The 13,105-nt window shown below is 39.6% G+C and overlaps 1 protein-coding gene across 2 annotated transcripts in view; it reads right to left on the bottom strand.

Moving 5' to 3' along the window:
• Positions 1 to 13,105, bottom strand: part of MMS22L (MMS22 like, DNA repair protein) — a 91,797-nt gene that overhangs the window by 15,589 nt on the left and 63,103 nt on the right. For both annotated transcript variants that reach the window (XM_087943089.1, XM_026666588.2), the window contains exons 15-20: positions 10,565 to 10,752; positions 8,789 to 8,939; positions 7,866 to 8,008; positions 4,831 to 4,973; positions 4,543 to 4,702; positions 77 to 246 (exon numbers count right to left, since the gene is read on the bottom strand). In XM_087943089.1, the coding sequence (XP_087799215.1) occupies positions 77 to 246; positions 4,543 to 4,702; positions 4,831 to 4,973; positions 7,866 to 8,008; positions 8,789 to 8,939; positions 10,565 to 10,752 (955 nt within the window). The remainder of the gene's footprint in view (positions 1 to 76; positions 247 to 4,542; positions 4,703 to 4,830; positions 4,974 to 7,865; positions 8,009 to 8,788; positions 8,940 to 10,564; positions 10,753 to 13,105) is intronic.

The following is a 13,105-nucleotide window of genomic DNA, read 5'->3' as shown; positions in this document are numbered from 1 at the left end:
TATGTGTGTGCGTGTATCCCTGGGTGTGTGTTTTCACATGAACATAGTATAGAGAGAAAAAGAGAAACCAACGCACCTGAAGGAAAAATGGAAGATTCTCCCGAATGGCAGCCAACATCACTGCAGGTAGCTCTTTATCCTGCTGAAGCACAGCATGGGGCAAAAGCAAGCAATCTATAATACGGAACAAGAGGGGCTGTGCTTTGGAAGTAGCCAATATGGCTGCCCAGGACTTTACAAGGCATCCTGTGGAAATAAAACCAAGAAAACCAAAAGTCAAACTGCAAAAGGAGAGAGGAAGCATGAAGAAATATTTCTGCCGGATTTCATGTCTACTGGTAACTATAGCAACCCAATAGTCACATTTCCATATATCCCGCTTAATAATCCTGGGGATGGTGAACGTCCATTTATACTGTGAACTAAAAATGAGAGCTGTGAACTTTGGACTGAAACCAGATACGTCAGGGAATAGTATACTCAAGGAAATAATGCTAATGTATGCTGCTTTTGTACTTTATATTTACTATTTGGTATGATCATTTTTAATGCAAATTGCTTTTGCCTTTTGTTTTTCATCAAAAGCAGTAACGTAGTTGGTTAATAAATGAACAAATAAATAAATAGCAAAGCATATGTTATGAATGCACAAACGTTCAGCAACGTATTTTGAATCCCCCTTCAGGAAATATCAGTGGGAAAAAGGATAGTCTTGCTTCAAATACATCAACAGAAACCTCACAGAATGACGGAGCCTGCATTACAACAGAATATGTGACCCACTTTTATTCCTCAGTAATTTTTTTAGGTTTGCACAGGAAAATGAATCAAAACTAACACTATCGATTGACTCTGAATACCACAAGAAGATCAATGGATTGGCTATTCTGGGAATGATGGTGTCACACAGCTTTAATATGCTGAAATTCCTTCTAAGGGAGATATGTTTTCTGGGATTTCTTATGCTGCTCTTCCAAATAGCTATAACTGAAAGAGTGACAGGTACAAGTTACAATATTTGTATTTAATATGTTTCCTAAGTAAGAGTGTTAAAGTAGAGCAGAGATTAAAAAAGAATTAGTTATTAGAAGAAAGAACAAAAAATTGAACCTAAGTACTATAGTATTTTCTCTCACTTTTAAAATGTATAATATTGACACAAAGACAACCTGGGTGAAGAACTTTTAATAAAAGATGTAATAGTATGCAGCTCCCAAGAACTGAGGAGAGCATTCCAAAAGAAGGAAAGGGAGGGAGGAAGGCTGCAAGTACCTCAAGACAGCAGTCTGTAAGAAAGAGCAGAACTACTTTCAGTAATTATAGGTAGTCCTCGGCTTATGACAGTTCATTTAGTGACCGTTCAAAGTTACAACAGCATTGAAAAATGTAACTTATGACTGTTTTTCAAAGTTATATTCTGATGGTGGCAGCACCCCCACCATCATGTGATCAAAATTCAGACGCTTGGCCACTCCTATTTATAACTGTTGCTGTGTTCCAAGATCACGTGATTCCTTTTTGCGACCTTTAGACAAGAAAGGTCAATGAGGAAGCCAGATTCACTTAACAACTAGGTTACTAACTTATCAGCTACAGTGATTCACTTAGTAACTTTGGGAGGAAAGGTTGTTAAATGGGGTAAAATTCACTTAACAAATGCCTCACTTAACAACAAAAATCGGGGGCTCAATTGTGGTTTTAAGTTGAGGACTACCTGTATAGGGATTATTAGGGCCTATAGGGGAAAAAAGAATTCTTAAAATCATAGGGCTGGAAAGGACCTCGGAGGTCTTCTAGTCCAACCCACTGTCCAAGGAAGGACCCTTAAGTGTCCTGGTCTCCAGCTGGTACTATGATTTGGTAGCTGTTAACAGTAGCTGGTAGCAGTCAATTTAGCTGTTATACCTATTTACAACATAACCAGAATGAGAAGTCTTCCCCTCCTGCTTCCCTTTACATAGTTAAATATTGCTTGGATTCATGTCCAAGTCTTTCAGTGTACCTAACTAAACTTACTCCTCCTAATTGAAAAGTAAAAATTGACAGTCTGTTGCTGTCAATTATCATGTCATAATGTGATCTTTCCAAACAAGCAAGAACTCTATAGTTTCTCGCTAATTTCTGGAAAGAAGAGACAGGAAGTTCATATGGGTTAAGGCTGGCAGATGAGAGAAGGTTGGATGATAACTGGTGAACTACTTTGGAGGAGGCAGCTTTGGAGCTGTTGAAGTTTTTAACCTGTCTTGGTTAACCCCAGTCAAGCCTTCTAAATCAGGGGTCCTCAACCACCGGTCCGTGGACCGGTACCGGGCCGTGGAGCACTCTGTACCGGGCCGCAAAGAAATTTTTTTTTAAAAAAATGGCGGCTTTCTTCGCCTTCGGTGAATGCTGCTGGGATCGGGATCAAGGACACAAATGAAAGAAGGGGAGGGAGGAAGCAACCGAAGCCTGTCCTGCTCTCTGGCTCAGCAGCTTCGGTTTCCTCCCGCCTCGTTCCTCTCTCAGTCGCTCTCTCGCTGCTCCACCAGCCCAGGAAGAAACTGCTTCAAAGAAGCCGGGGTGGTGGTGGTGGTGGTGGCTTTTCCTGTCGCCGCAGCTCCTCCGAAGCGCCTGTTTACCCCCACCCCGCCCGCCCGCCCGCCCGCCCGCGCTTCAATTCAGTGCTCCGTTCTGCCTGCCTGCCTGCCTTCGTTTCTGGTTGGGAGCAGCTTCGGCTGAGAATAATAACTATTCGCCTCTTTTTATCAGCCGAAGCTGCTCCGAAACGAAGGCAGGCAGGCAGGCAGAACGGAGCACTGGGTTGAACGCGGGCGGGCGGGCGGGTGGGGGTAAACGGGCGCTTCGGAGGAGCTGCGGCGACAGGAAAAGCCACCCCCGGCTTCTTTGAAGCAGTTTCTTCCTGGGCTGGTGGAGCAGCGAGAGCGACTGAGAGAGGAACGAGGCAGACACCTGAGGGAGGGAGGGAGACACCTGAGGGATGGGGCTGAGGGAGGCAGGGCCGAGGCGCTCCCTGAACTTGGTGGTTTGCTGGCAGACGTTTATTACCCGACTAGGTAACAACATCAGATGTTACCTAGTCAGGTAATGAAATGTCTGCAAGCAAACAACCAAACTCGGATTCCCCCCCACCCCGGTCCTTGAAAAAGTGTTTGTGCTTGAAACTGGTCCCTGGTACAAAAAAGGTTGGGGACCACTGTTCTAAACCACTGGTGTCAAACTCGATCGTGTCACGTGATGTATCACAACATATTGTGATGTTTTTTGCCTTTGTGGAGCCGGGATGGGCATGGCCTGCGTGTGACGCATCTGGCCCACGGACCACCAGTTTTAAACAGGACACCCCTGTTCTAAACAAGTGTGGTCAGGAGAGGAAGGGAAGAAGGGCGGAAGGAGCATTATGATGTGGGATATTAACCAGGAGGACAAAAAAACCAATCATCCAACATGGGACCATGTTCCAAAGAGGAAAACTACGCTATGTCGCCAATCCAAAGAATTGCTAACTGTCCAAGTAATGCCCTTCCTTAAAAAAGAAAAAGCATTAGAAATTGCTACATACTTACCATCTAGAAGCAAAATCTTTTACTTTCCAAGTGGGGGCAATACCATGATTTACTTCGCTATGCTAAAATACTTGGTCATCAATGCAAGCAGCATTCCAATGATAAAAAGGGACGAAGGAGGGAAAATTTCTCACTTTCCTTGACTATATTGCAAAACAGAAAGTTGGAAAAAAAGAACTGCATGCTGTACACTCACATCCAATAGCTTTAAAAATGTATGAATTGTATGTGAGTGTATGAACGGCCAGACTATCTTCATTCTGGGAAAAGAGGTGTTATCCATACCTACAATGACAAGAATCATGAAGGCAATGGTTTCCCCTATCATACTTTATGGAAATAAGAAATGGGCTTCAAAGAAGCAGCATAAAAGGGTATTGACATTCAACATTTCTGAACTTTAATAATGAAGATAACAGAAAAGAAAACAGTTAAAAAAAAAAACCCACCCCAATAGATCTTAGAAGAAATCCAGAAATCAATTAAGGCGCAAATGACCAGATTCAAATGATCACATTTTGGACGGGTTATGTGAAGAATCAGTTCTCTTCACAAGGCTATGATACTAGGAAAAATGGAAGGAGGAAAGAAGAGGACAGCCAGCAATAAGATTGATGGACTCAAACTCTAGCAGCAATGGGTGCAAGACTGGGGATCTGAAGGGTCAGACTGGAGACAGATCTTCCTGGGGAAATCTAACTGGTTGCAAAGATTTATTCTCAACTTGTCTCAATGTGCTGCAGAAGGAGTTTTTGAGAACCCCAACAAATGCGCATCCCAGCAAACTCTTAATGCACATAGCCCTCCTTGAACTATGTCTCCTGGCTGGTTTTATTGACAGACTCTTGCAAGGGAACCAAAGGACAACCTGGCTTTTGTAGGTTAGAAGTTCTTCTGCTGGAGAAGTTGCCTGGAAACATTGATGCTAATGGCTTTGCTTTATATTGTTGGTAAGGGGAGCACTAAGCATGAAAATTACCTATGATCTTGTAGGTGAGATGGAGTCCTTCTGCAGGCCCTTTCTTTATTAAATAGGGTTTTACATATTTTAATATGTCACCAAGATATACTAATGCCTTTGTCACCATGACAGATTTTTCAGACAGATGCTGAAGCTCAATGTAGTTTTTTCCAACAGCCTAAGAAAATATAGGAGAAAAAACAGAGAGCAATTCTTGATATTGGGACACATTTATTCTATTAAGATAGGATAGGGTGTTTACTAATTCTATTCCTCCAAAATTGCTATTTATAATAAACACCGTACCTCAATGAACCGGAAAACAGCCTCCTTAGCATCTTGTTTGCAGACGGACTCATCAAAGTGAGACTTTGAGAAGATAGTTATTACTTCTGGCAGTTTGAATATCAATCTTGTAAGTTCAGTCAGTTGTTCCATATAAGCCTTATCTATTTATCAACACAGCACACAAGAATTTGATGTCATTTAGCATTGGACCTTTTCCATCAAGTATACATCCTTAAGACAGTTCCTCAGGTATGATGAACTACAACTTCTACAAGAGGAAGATATGAATTGTACTCTACCACCAGTATTTGTCAGTTGGATTTATATACTGTGTCTTCTCAAGGAGCACAAAGCAGTAAACCCTGCATTTACTCCTCCATTTTTCTGAACAACTACAAAAAACCTTAAAGATAGAGTGTAATTGGCCAAGTCATTTAGGGAGCTCCGATGGAAGTGGATAAATTTGAATCTGAGTCTTATTAGTTCTAGACCAGTGGTTCCCAAAGTGGGCGGTACTGCCCCCTGGGGGCGGTGGGATGCCTTAGGGGGGCACTGAGAGGCAAGGGGGCCGGCAGGGGGGCGCTGGAGGTGAGTGGCAGGGCACAACTCAGGGGTGAGAAAAAATCCCGCCGCCACGTTCGAGGCAAGACTCTGCAGGATCATCCCATTGACTTGCACGCTCTGGTGCAAGGAGCTCAATGGGGTGATCCTGCAGGGATTTGCCCCGAACGCAGCATTGGGAAAGGAGAGGCTTTGCTCTCCTTTTCAAATATCCTGCCACCGCCGTGTTCAGGGCGGCGGGGCCTTGCCCCAAACGCAGTGTTGGGAAAGGAGAGCAAAGCCACTCTGAGTTGCTCCCCTTTTCAAACATCCCGCCGCCATGGTGTTCAGGGCGAGGCCCCAGGTCCACCCCACTGAGTCCCTTGCACTGGAGGTGCCTGTCCAAGCAAGTCTGAATGGAGCAGTGCACAAAGTCAATGGGGTGAGCCTGAGAGAGGGAAAGAGAGAGGAAGAGAGAGAGAGAGAAAGAGAGAAGGAAGAAGAGAAAAGGGAAAGAAAGAAAAAGGGACAAAGAAAGAGGGGGATGGAAGGAAGGGACAGAAAGAAAAATAGGGAGGGAGGATAAAGATAATGAGATATCTATTCTGGTCCAATCATCTGCTCTAGCAGGGTTAGGAGGGAGTGTGTGTGCATGTGTGTGTGTTTGTGTTCTTGTAATTTACCAATACATTTTGGTTTTGCCTTCTTCAGAATTGGCGCTGTAATAAAAAGAAAAGTAATTTTTTAGGGTGGAGGTCTGGTCCAATGGATCCTGTTTAAAGCCTCAACAAAATGTGAGAGCTTCCTGATAGTCTTGGCCATGTTTTGTACACAAAATCTTTAATTAATAGAAGCCAAAGATGTTTCAATGTGCTGGCAAAGATGCTGGGAAAGATGTTTCAATGTGGAAAAGGGCCTCTAAACTAGGCTTCATTTCAATCTGATGCATCAGGTCTCTCTCTCTCCCCCTCCCCCCTCCATCCCCCCTTTCTTTGTCCCTTTTTCTTTCTTTCCCTTTTCTTTTTCTTTTCTTCCTTCTTTCTTTTCTCTCTCTCTCTTTCCCTCGCCCAGGCTCACCCTATTGATTTGGTGGACTTGCTTGGGCAGGTCCCTCCAGTGCAGCAGGCTCAATGGGGTGGACCTGCAGGACTGGCACCTAGAATGCGGCAGTGACGGCGCATTTGAAAAGTAGAGCAAAACCAGAGGTCGGTAATTTTTTCTGCAAAGAATCACAAAAGCTTCTGGGTTGTGCCCAAGAAGGGACATACATGTCAGTGCAATTCAGCAACATAAAATAAAGAAATACAAATAAAACAAATCAACAAGAATCAGCAAAGCATCTCTGATTAGATTTTATTCATTACTAGAATCTAATCAGAGATGCTTTGCTGATTCTAGTCCAATGACCTGCTTCAGGAGGTTTGGAAAGGAGTATGTGTACATGTGTGTGCATGGCTGTCAAAACTCCAAAAACAGGTCAAGTAGTTCTGGGGAGGCCAGTCATAGATTAGAACACTTGCTAAGCAACCGGCCATTAAGTGAGGACCACTTGTATTGCCAGTTACCAAACCACACCCACCCAGTCACGTGACCAGCAAGCCACGTGACCAGCAAACCACACCCTCAAATTAGGCCACACCCACAGAAATTTGAATCCTGCCCCTGGGTGGGTGGCATTGAGGGTGAGTTTGTAGCACCAAGGGGGCGGTGGACTGAAAAAGTTTGGGAACCACTGTTCTAGACTAATACTTTAATCACTAAACCAAGTTCAGATTCGAAAGACTGTAAAAGAGCAGGTTTTTTTAAAAAAGCATAGATATTTCTTGGACATCATAAGATGCTATGACAGTTAGTATCTTCCCCCCAACCTTTTGCTTTTAGCCTCTCTCTTTTCATCTTTGTTATTTCCCCCTTGCAAACATCTGTATACTCCAGTAAACATTAAAAAAAGACAAACCTAAGCCCATTACATTTCTACATTTTATCCACTATTCAAGTCATCCAAGCTCATAAGGTTAACTCCAATTTAGGTGAGATCATCAAAGATCAAAATCTAAAATAAAAGAAATGACCACTAATGCATCTGGTGTCTTTTATTCCAGTTTCACAGTTGTCTCCCCCCTTGCTTGAAAAATATAATAAAAAGAATCATTAATTAACTAGCATTAATATCTATAAACACAGACTTTCAATTGTCATACAGCAAAATGCCTTCTCACATGAGTTAAAATGTTTTGAAATAATTTATCAGATTTAATCTATGATTTCCAATTAATTACATTATTCATCAATGTTTGGGAATTTTTGCTTTTGTTTTCAAATGAACATACTTACTTTAAATTGAATTAAAAATAAGCAACTAATCAATTGCCCAAGTAGGCAAACATACACTGGAAGAATAAAAAGGCAAAAAACGTAATGATGGTGATGGTAGTGGTAAACTAACATTGTGCACATAGTTGAAAAGACTAAGTTTCTATTGCTGGTGAACACATATAAACCAATGCACATACTGGTAGTTTGGTCAGCATCTGTTCTGATCAAAGTCTCGGGAGGCTGATTGATAAACATTTGTAAAATGCATCGAAACCATGACTGAATGAACAAGGATTGGTAAGATGAATGACCCATGCCAGTAAGAGCTTCAGCCAGTGCACTGTATAGAAAAGAAAGCCAATAAAGAAAAACAAATTAGATAATAGAAAACTCATTTTCCCCCTTGATTTATATCATTCTTTTTAATCTGTAAATGATTCCAAGAATTCCTGCCCCTAAGAAATGCCCTATATACGCTGTGACACAGAATATCATGACTTCTCCCAAAACTGGGCAGAACTAACACCTTAACCTAGTTTGCGCAATGCAAACTGTAGCAAAATCTAGGATCTCACTTATTCCCAGTTTTCTAATAGTGCTTCAATGTACAGCTAGCAGAACAGCTGGAGAGTTCAAAGCAGCTTGTATAGGACAGGGAGTTAGGAAAATCAATGAAAATATAATACAACATCAATGTTTTCAGGAAAATTAATATTATAATGTATTGGAGTTGATTCTCCTGAACTATTAAGAGAAGAAAAATAATAATTCTGTTTGGAAATGCAATTTAATCTCTAACATGCATCCATTCCCTTTCTTCTTCATTACCATATCTTTTGATACCCTTCTTTTTTATTTTGACATTCTTCTTTCCCCACCATATACCTGTTTCCTAGCAGACTGAGAAGAATTAAGTCAAAAGCATGACAAAATGGTTTTCGAAATTGGATTATTTAGTGTTTTGGAAGGATAATATCGGCATTGTTATTTATCTAACTGAAAAAAATCTAGAATTTCATAGAAATCTACAGTGAATAAAACCACGTTACTGCAATAGAAGAAGTAAACCAAAGTTATGCCAACACCTGTTTTTATTTAACCAAGATGTTGTATGGCTTACCTGTTTTGTATCAGGTGAGTTAGATACCTTGAAACCAGCTGAGGGCAAACCATATCATCCCATCCAAACAACTGCATCATAGATATAACTGGCTGAGGCTGGAGATCTGAGGTACATGTGCTGGGTAAATCCAATGCTAACAAAGTCAAACCTGTTTTTTAAAAACAAAAGTGGCTATGTGTTAGAAAAGCAGAGAAGTAGAACAAACCTCCATGCTTTGTATACTACTTATTTTTTTTAATACTAACATTCCTTCCCCTTCCCCAGTGAATATAAATAATCTGAAATCTTGAGCAGAGCTTCAAGACATATGCTTCAGCTTTTCCTACTTGCTGTTTGTATCTTAAAATCTCTTTCCACCAGCTGCTTTCTATTTCCAGGAAATTCTATTGTTAAAAATGAAAGAAACTGGAAACAGGAATCATAGTGACACCGATTATGCTATATGTTGTCAAACCAGCTTCATCAGTTGGACTTACCCTATAGCATAGATCAACCCACTCTATTTATAACCCGAGTTTATTTTTATCTTTGCGGACATTTGGGGAGAGAGGAAAATGATATTGGCACTAATTCCTCAATCAAAATAAGTTAAAACTTAACTGTGCTATGTCATTTATTCATTCACGGAATATGTATTAAGAAACTTATACTTTCATTATTCTTTAGCATTTTAACATAAATATTGCTATATTCTTAATGTTAGTGATAATCAATTACATAGTTTCTTTTTTAAAAACCTTTTAAAGCAACTATGCAAGGAAAACTAGAATTGACTAGAAGAAGGTACTAACTAGAGCCACTGCTTTAGTGTTTAGTATCCGTATGCCATTATCTGCCAAGGAAATTGCATTTTATTCTGCCATTATTATATCTTATCTATTGCAAAGCTGAAGTTCAAGGTCTTGTTTCAGTAACGACTAGGATTTTTTTAATAGTGCATATGTTCAGTTCTTAATTCATATTGAGGAAAATAGATGTCAATTCAAATCTATCTTTTACTAATAATACTGAAATGGATTCAGTGAGGTATTATAACTAAGTGCAAGCTTTCTTGCACTGAGTTGAAATATACAGAGTTAGTATACAGGAATTTCATGGAAGAAATAGTACTATATTAAAATACAAAGGGACCGGATCAGACGGGCACAACTGCAGTGAAGTCAAGGATCACTACTTTTATAGTTTTATTGTAAGATGTTGTTCCATCTGCTAGAATTTTGAGCGGCATTCTTACATTATAAGACTCCAGAATATAAGGGTGTTATTTTTTTTTTAAACAGAACAGTGAAGATTATCATAATCCTAGAGAAACTCGGGGGAAGGGAATTTGTAGCGGCAAGAGACTCTGAACAAACTCATTTAAACACAGAGAACACGCATGGTATTGAATATGGTGACATATCAACTGTTAACATTGCTTAAGATCACAAGTACATGTTTCAAATATAATGAACATCTAACAAAAAAAAAAAAAGTGCCACTCATATTTATGGATCCGAGGGACTCTATGAATAAAGTGAGCCGTCTACTAAGAGGAATATATGACTCTCTCTCTCTCTCTCTCTCCTTCCCTCCCTCTCTCTCTTTCTCTCTCCCCCTCTCTCTCCCTCCCTCCCCATTGAGGTATATGCATGCATCAAAAGGATGAATCTTACAGGAACAGGAATCTTACAATGTGCAGGTAAAATCTACTATAGCCAGTAACAAGTTATTTAGAAACAGGAAGAAGGCATCACGGTAACAAGAAAGGTGAGGTCAAATTGGAGTACAAACCTGCAGCTGTGTCTGCAAGCTGAGGAGGGGGAGTCTTCACCATCCTTTGGCTCTTCAAGTAGGGAAAGAAATTTCTCCAGAGAGCTTTGGCAACAGCAAGGTGGTGCTCTTTCGCCACTGATGAAGGCTGTGCATTGGGGCCTGGATTCCCTAACCGAAGTCCCTGGTTTAACTGCTCATGTGCTGTTCTAAGAAGACATAAAGGTGATGTGGCCATAAAGTCTATTGCCCTGGGAGGAAGAGTAATTGAATTTTTTTTTTTTTTAGATGCACTGGAATAGTCATTGTGCAACACACAAACTAAGGATTTAGAAATCACCTTTTGTAATTCAAAACTTGATGGAAGGGCATTTATGCATACAAGCAATTTGATGGATAAATGATGGCATATTAAGCACCGTAATGTTAATGTTAATTATTTATTTCCTCCATTAATTATGCACCTCTTAATATGTCAGGGCCAAATGGGAAACAGGCAGTTTTAAAATGAATGTATTTATCAAATGACAAGAAAGTATGCTTACACTCCAATGCCAAATCTTTCATGATTTGTTAATTTTCTATGCACGATGTACAGAAACTGGGTCAGGCACAGAAATCTATGAATATTCTTTCTCCCTCAAAAGCATTTATCACTGAAGTTTTTTTTTCTTTTTGCAGCCTCAGTAGAGATAAATGAAAAAACAAACAAAGATTAACCCTTTTCAAGTACGTGGCAGCAATGCTCATAGCAAACTAAGGACTAAAGTTACTATTATATCTTAAGTCAGTCCTTTACAGAGACAATGTGGCATGAATTCAATAACACATTCAATTTTCTTTGATTCTGCTAGTACAATTCCTAGTACTTAATCTAATTTGGAAGTTGTGACTTTCTAAAGGCTCAATAGAGATTTGTCTGCAGGGAATCAGTTGGAGGAGGGGCAGGAAGCATTAATAAATTTGTCTGGCAGACTAGAAAGCGAGGCATTGCTAGTCTTGGACGATCAACTAAATAACATGCTTATTAAAAACAATCCGTAGAAATGCACTATCATTCCTGCTCCTATTTATCTCATGGTCAGCTAAATTGAGATGGTAGATTAAGGTACTAGCAGCATTATTACATTTGCTTTATTAAATTCTACAAACAGCAGTGTAAAATCAAAGACAAGGTATAAGTCAGTGGCAAACTGCAAGGAAAGGCAGTTGTCTTCAAACTCCTTTTGCTAGTAGCTGACAACCAGATTGAAAGCAGAAAAGGACTTGCATATTTGTGAATTTTATCCTAACTCTTCAAGAACAGAGTTTCTTTCCACTGTTATTATGCTGACTTTATTTTGTATGGGACCAATGACTGTTGTGATAATTTGCTTGGAGTTATGTTCATTATCTAGCAGTGTTTAGCTCTACACAGTCCATAATAATCTGTGGAAGCACCGAGGCAAAAAAGCCTGTGGAAACACCATTCTATCTTTATTCCCCTCCCTCACTTTGGATTGTTCAATGTATATATTTCTTGCCCTATCCATCTGTGGCAACTGCATTAATCTGCCTGAAACAGAAGACTTTGTAATAAAATTATAAATTGCAGCCGCAAGGAAGAAAAACGTGATGAAAATCACAAGGAAAAAAACACAGAAACAGATGCTGTATTGCATGTCTGCATCAGTCAAAGAAACAAGACTTATGGCTGACATTTAACATTATGGACTTCTCCTTGATAAAGAAACCATCTGAAATATATAAGGGAATAATGAATACAGACACACAATATAATATCTGTTTTCTGGCTTATTTTTCTCTCACTTTGGGGCCTATATACAGTAGCTGTTTAGGTACTTGAAATGGAAAATCAGTCCTAAATTTAAAGATGGATTAAAAGAACTACTTTTAACTGAATTTGTAGGGGGAGGGAATCTATTTAGCTCCTAGTAAATATATAAGAGAATGTACCTATTGACTGAATTTTATACTTTTTAGAATTGTGTAACATGGATTTCATAGAGAGAGAGAGATGATACAGATATAGATGATAGACATATATGTATAGATATATAGATAGATATAGATAGATAGATATGGATATATAGATTAGATAGATATAGATAGACATAGATATAGATATCATTTTTTTTTAAAAAAAATGGCGTATTATTTCCCTATGGGGAAATTTGCAAAGAATTAACTACTAGGTAGCTGCATATGTATAAATATTTGCATGCACATTTTTTTGCATAACAGTATCATACAAAATGCTTTTTTGAATTATTGGCCCATTTTCAGGAGTAGTTTTTCAAGGGGTATCAGAAGCTGCCAAATGTTTTTCAGGGACAGAATCAAGCTGTGCTGCAAAATCAGACCTAGGTATTACTGGAAGGGGCCCAAGGCTATTAGTCTGAATGGGAAGTCATGGGCGATTCACCTGTGTATTATTCTAAATACTACGGTAGTATCTGTAGTATTATCAGGAATCAAAATTTAAGCAAACAAAATTTTACCTTTTAGTGAGAAGCTCAAGCGATGTTGCCCCTTAAAACACCCAAACATACATACATGTTA

The sequence above is a fragment of the Notechis scutatus genome, chromosome 1 (assembly GCF_049901735.1).
Source record: "Notechis scutatus isolate UNSWTSFEM ecotype Mainland chromosome 1, rNotScu1.2, whole genome shotgun sequence".
Classification (NCBI taxonomy): domain Eukaryota; kingdom Metazoa; phylum Chordata; class Lepidosauria; order Squamata; family Elapidae; genus Notechis; species Notechis scutatus.
The sequence above is the reverse complement of the archived record's forward strand: the minus strand, read 5'-3'. Positions and strand labels throughout refer to the sequence as shown.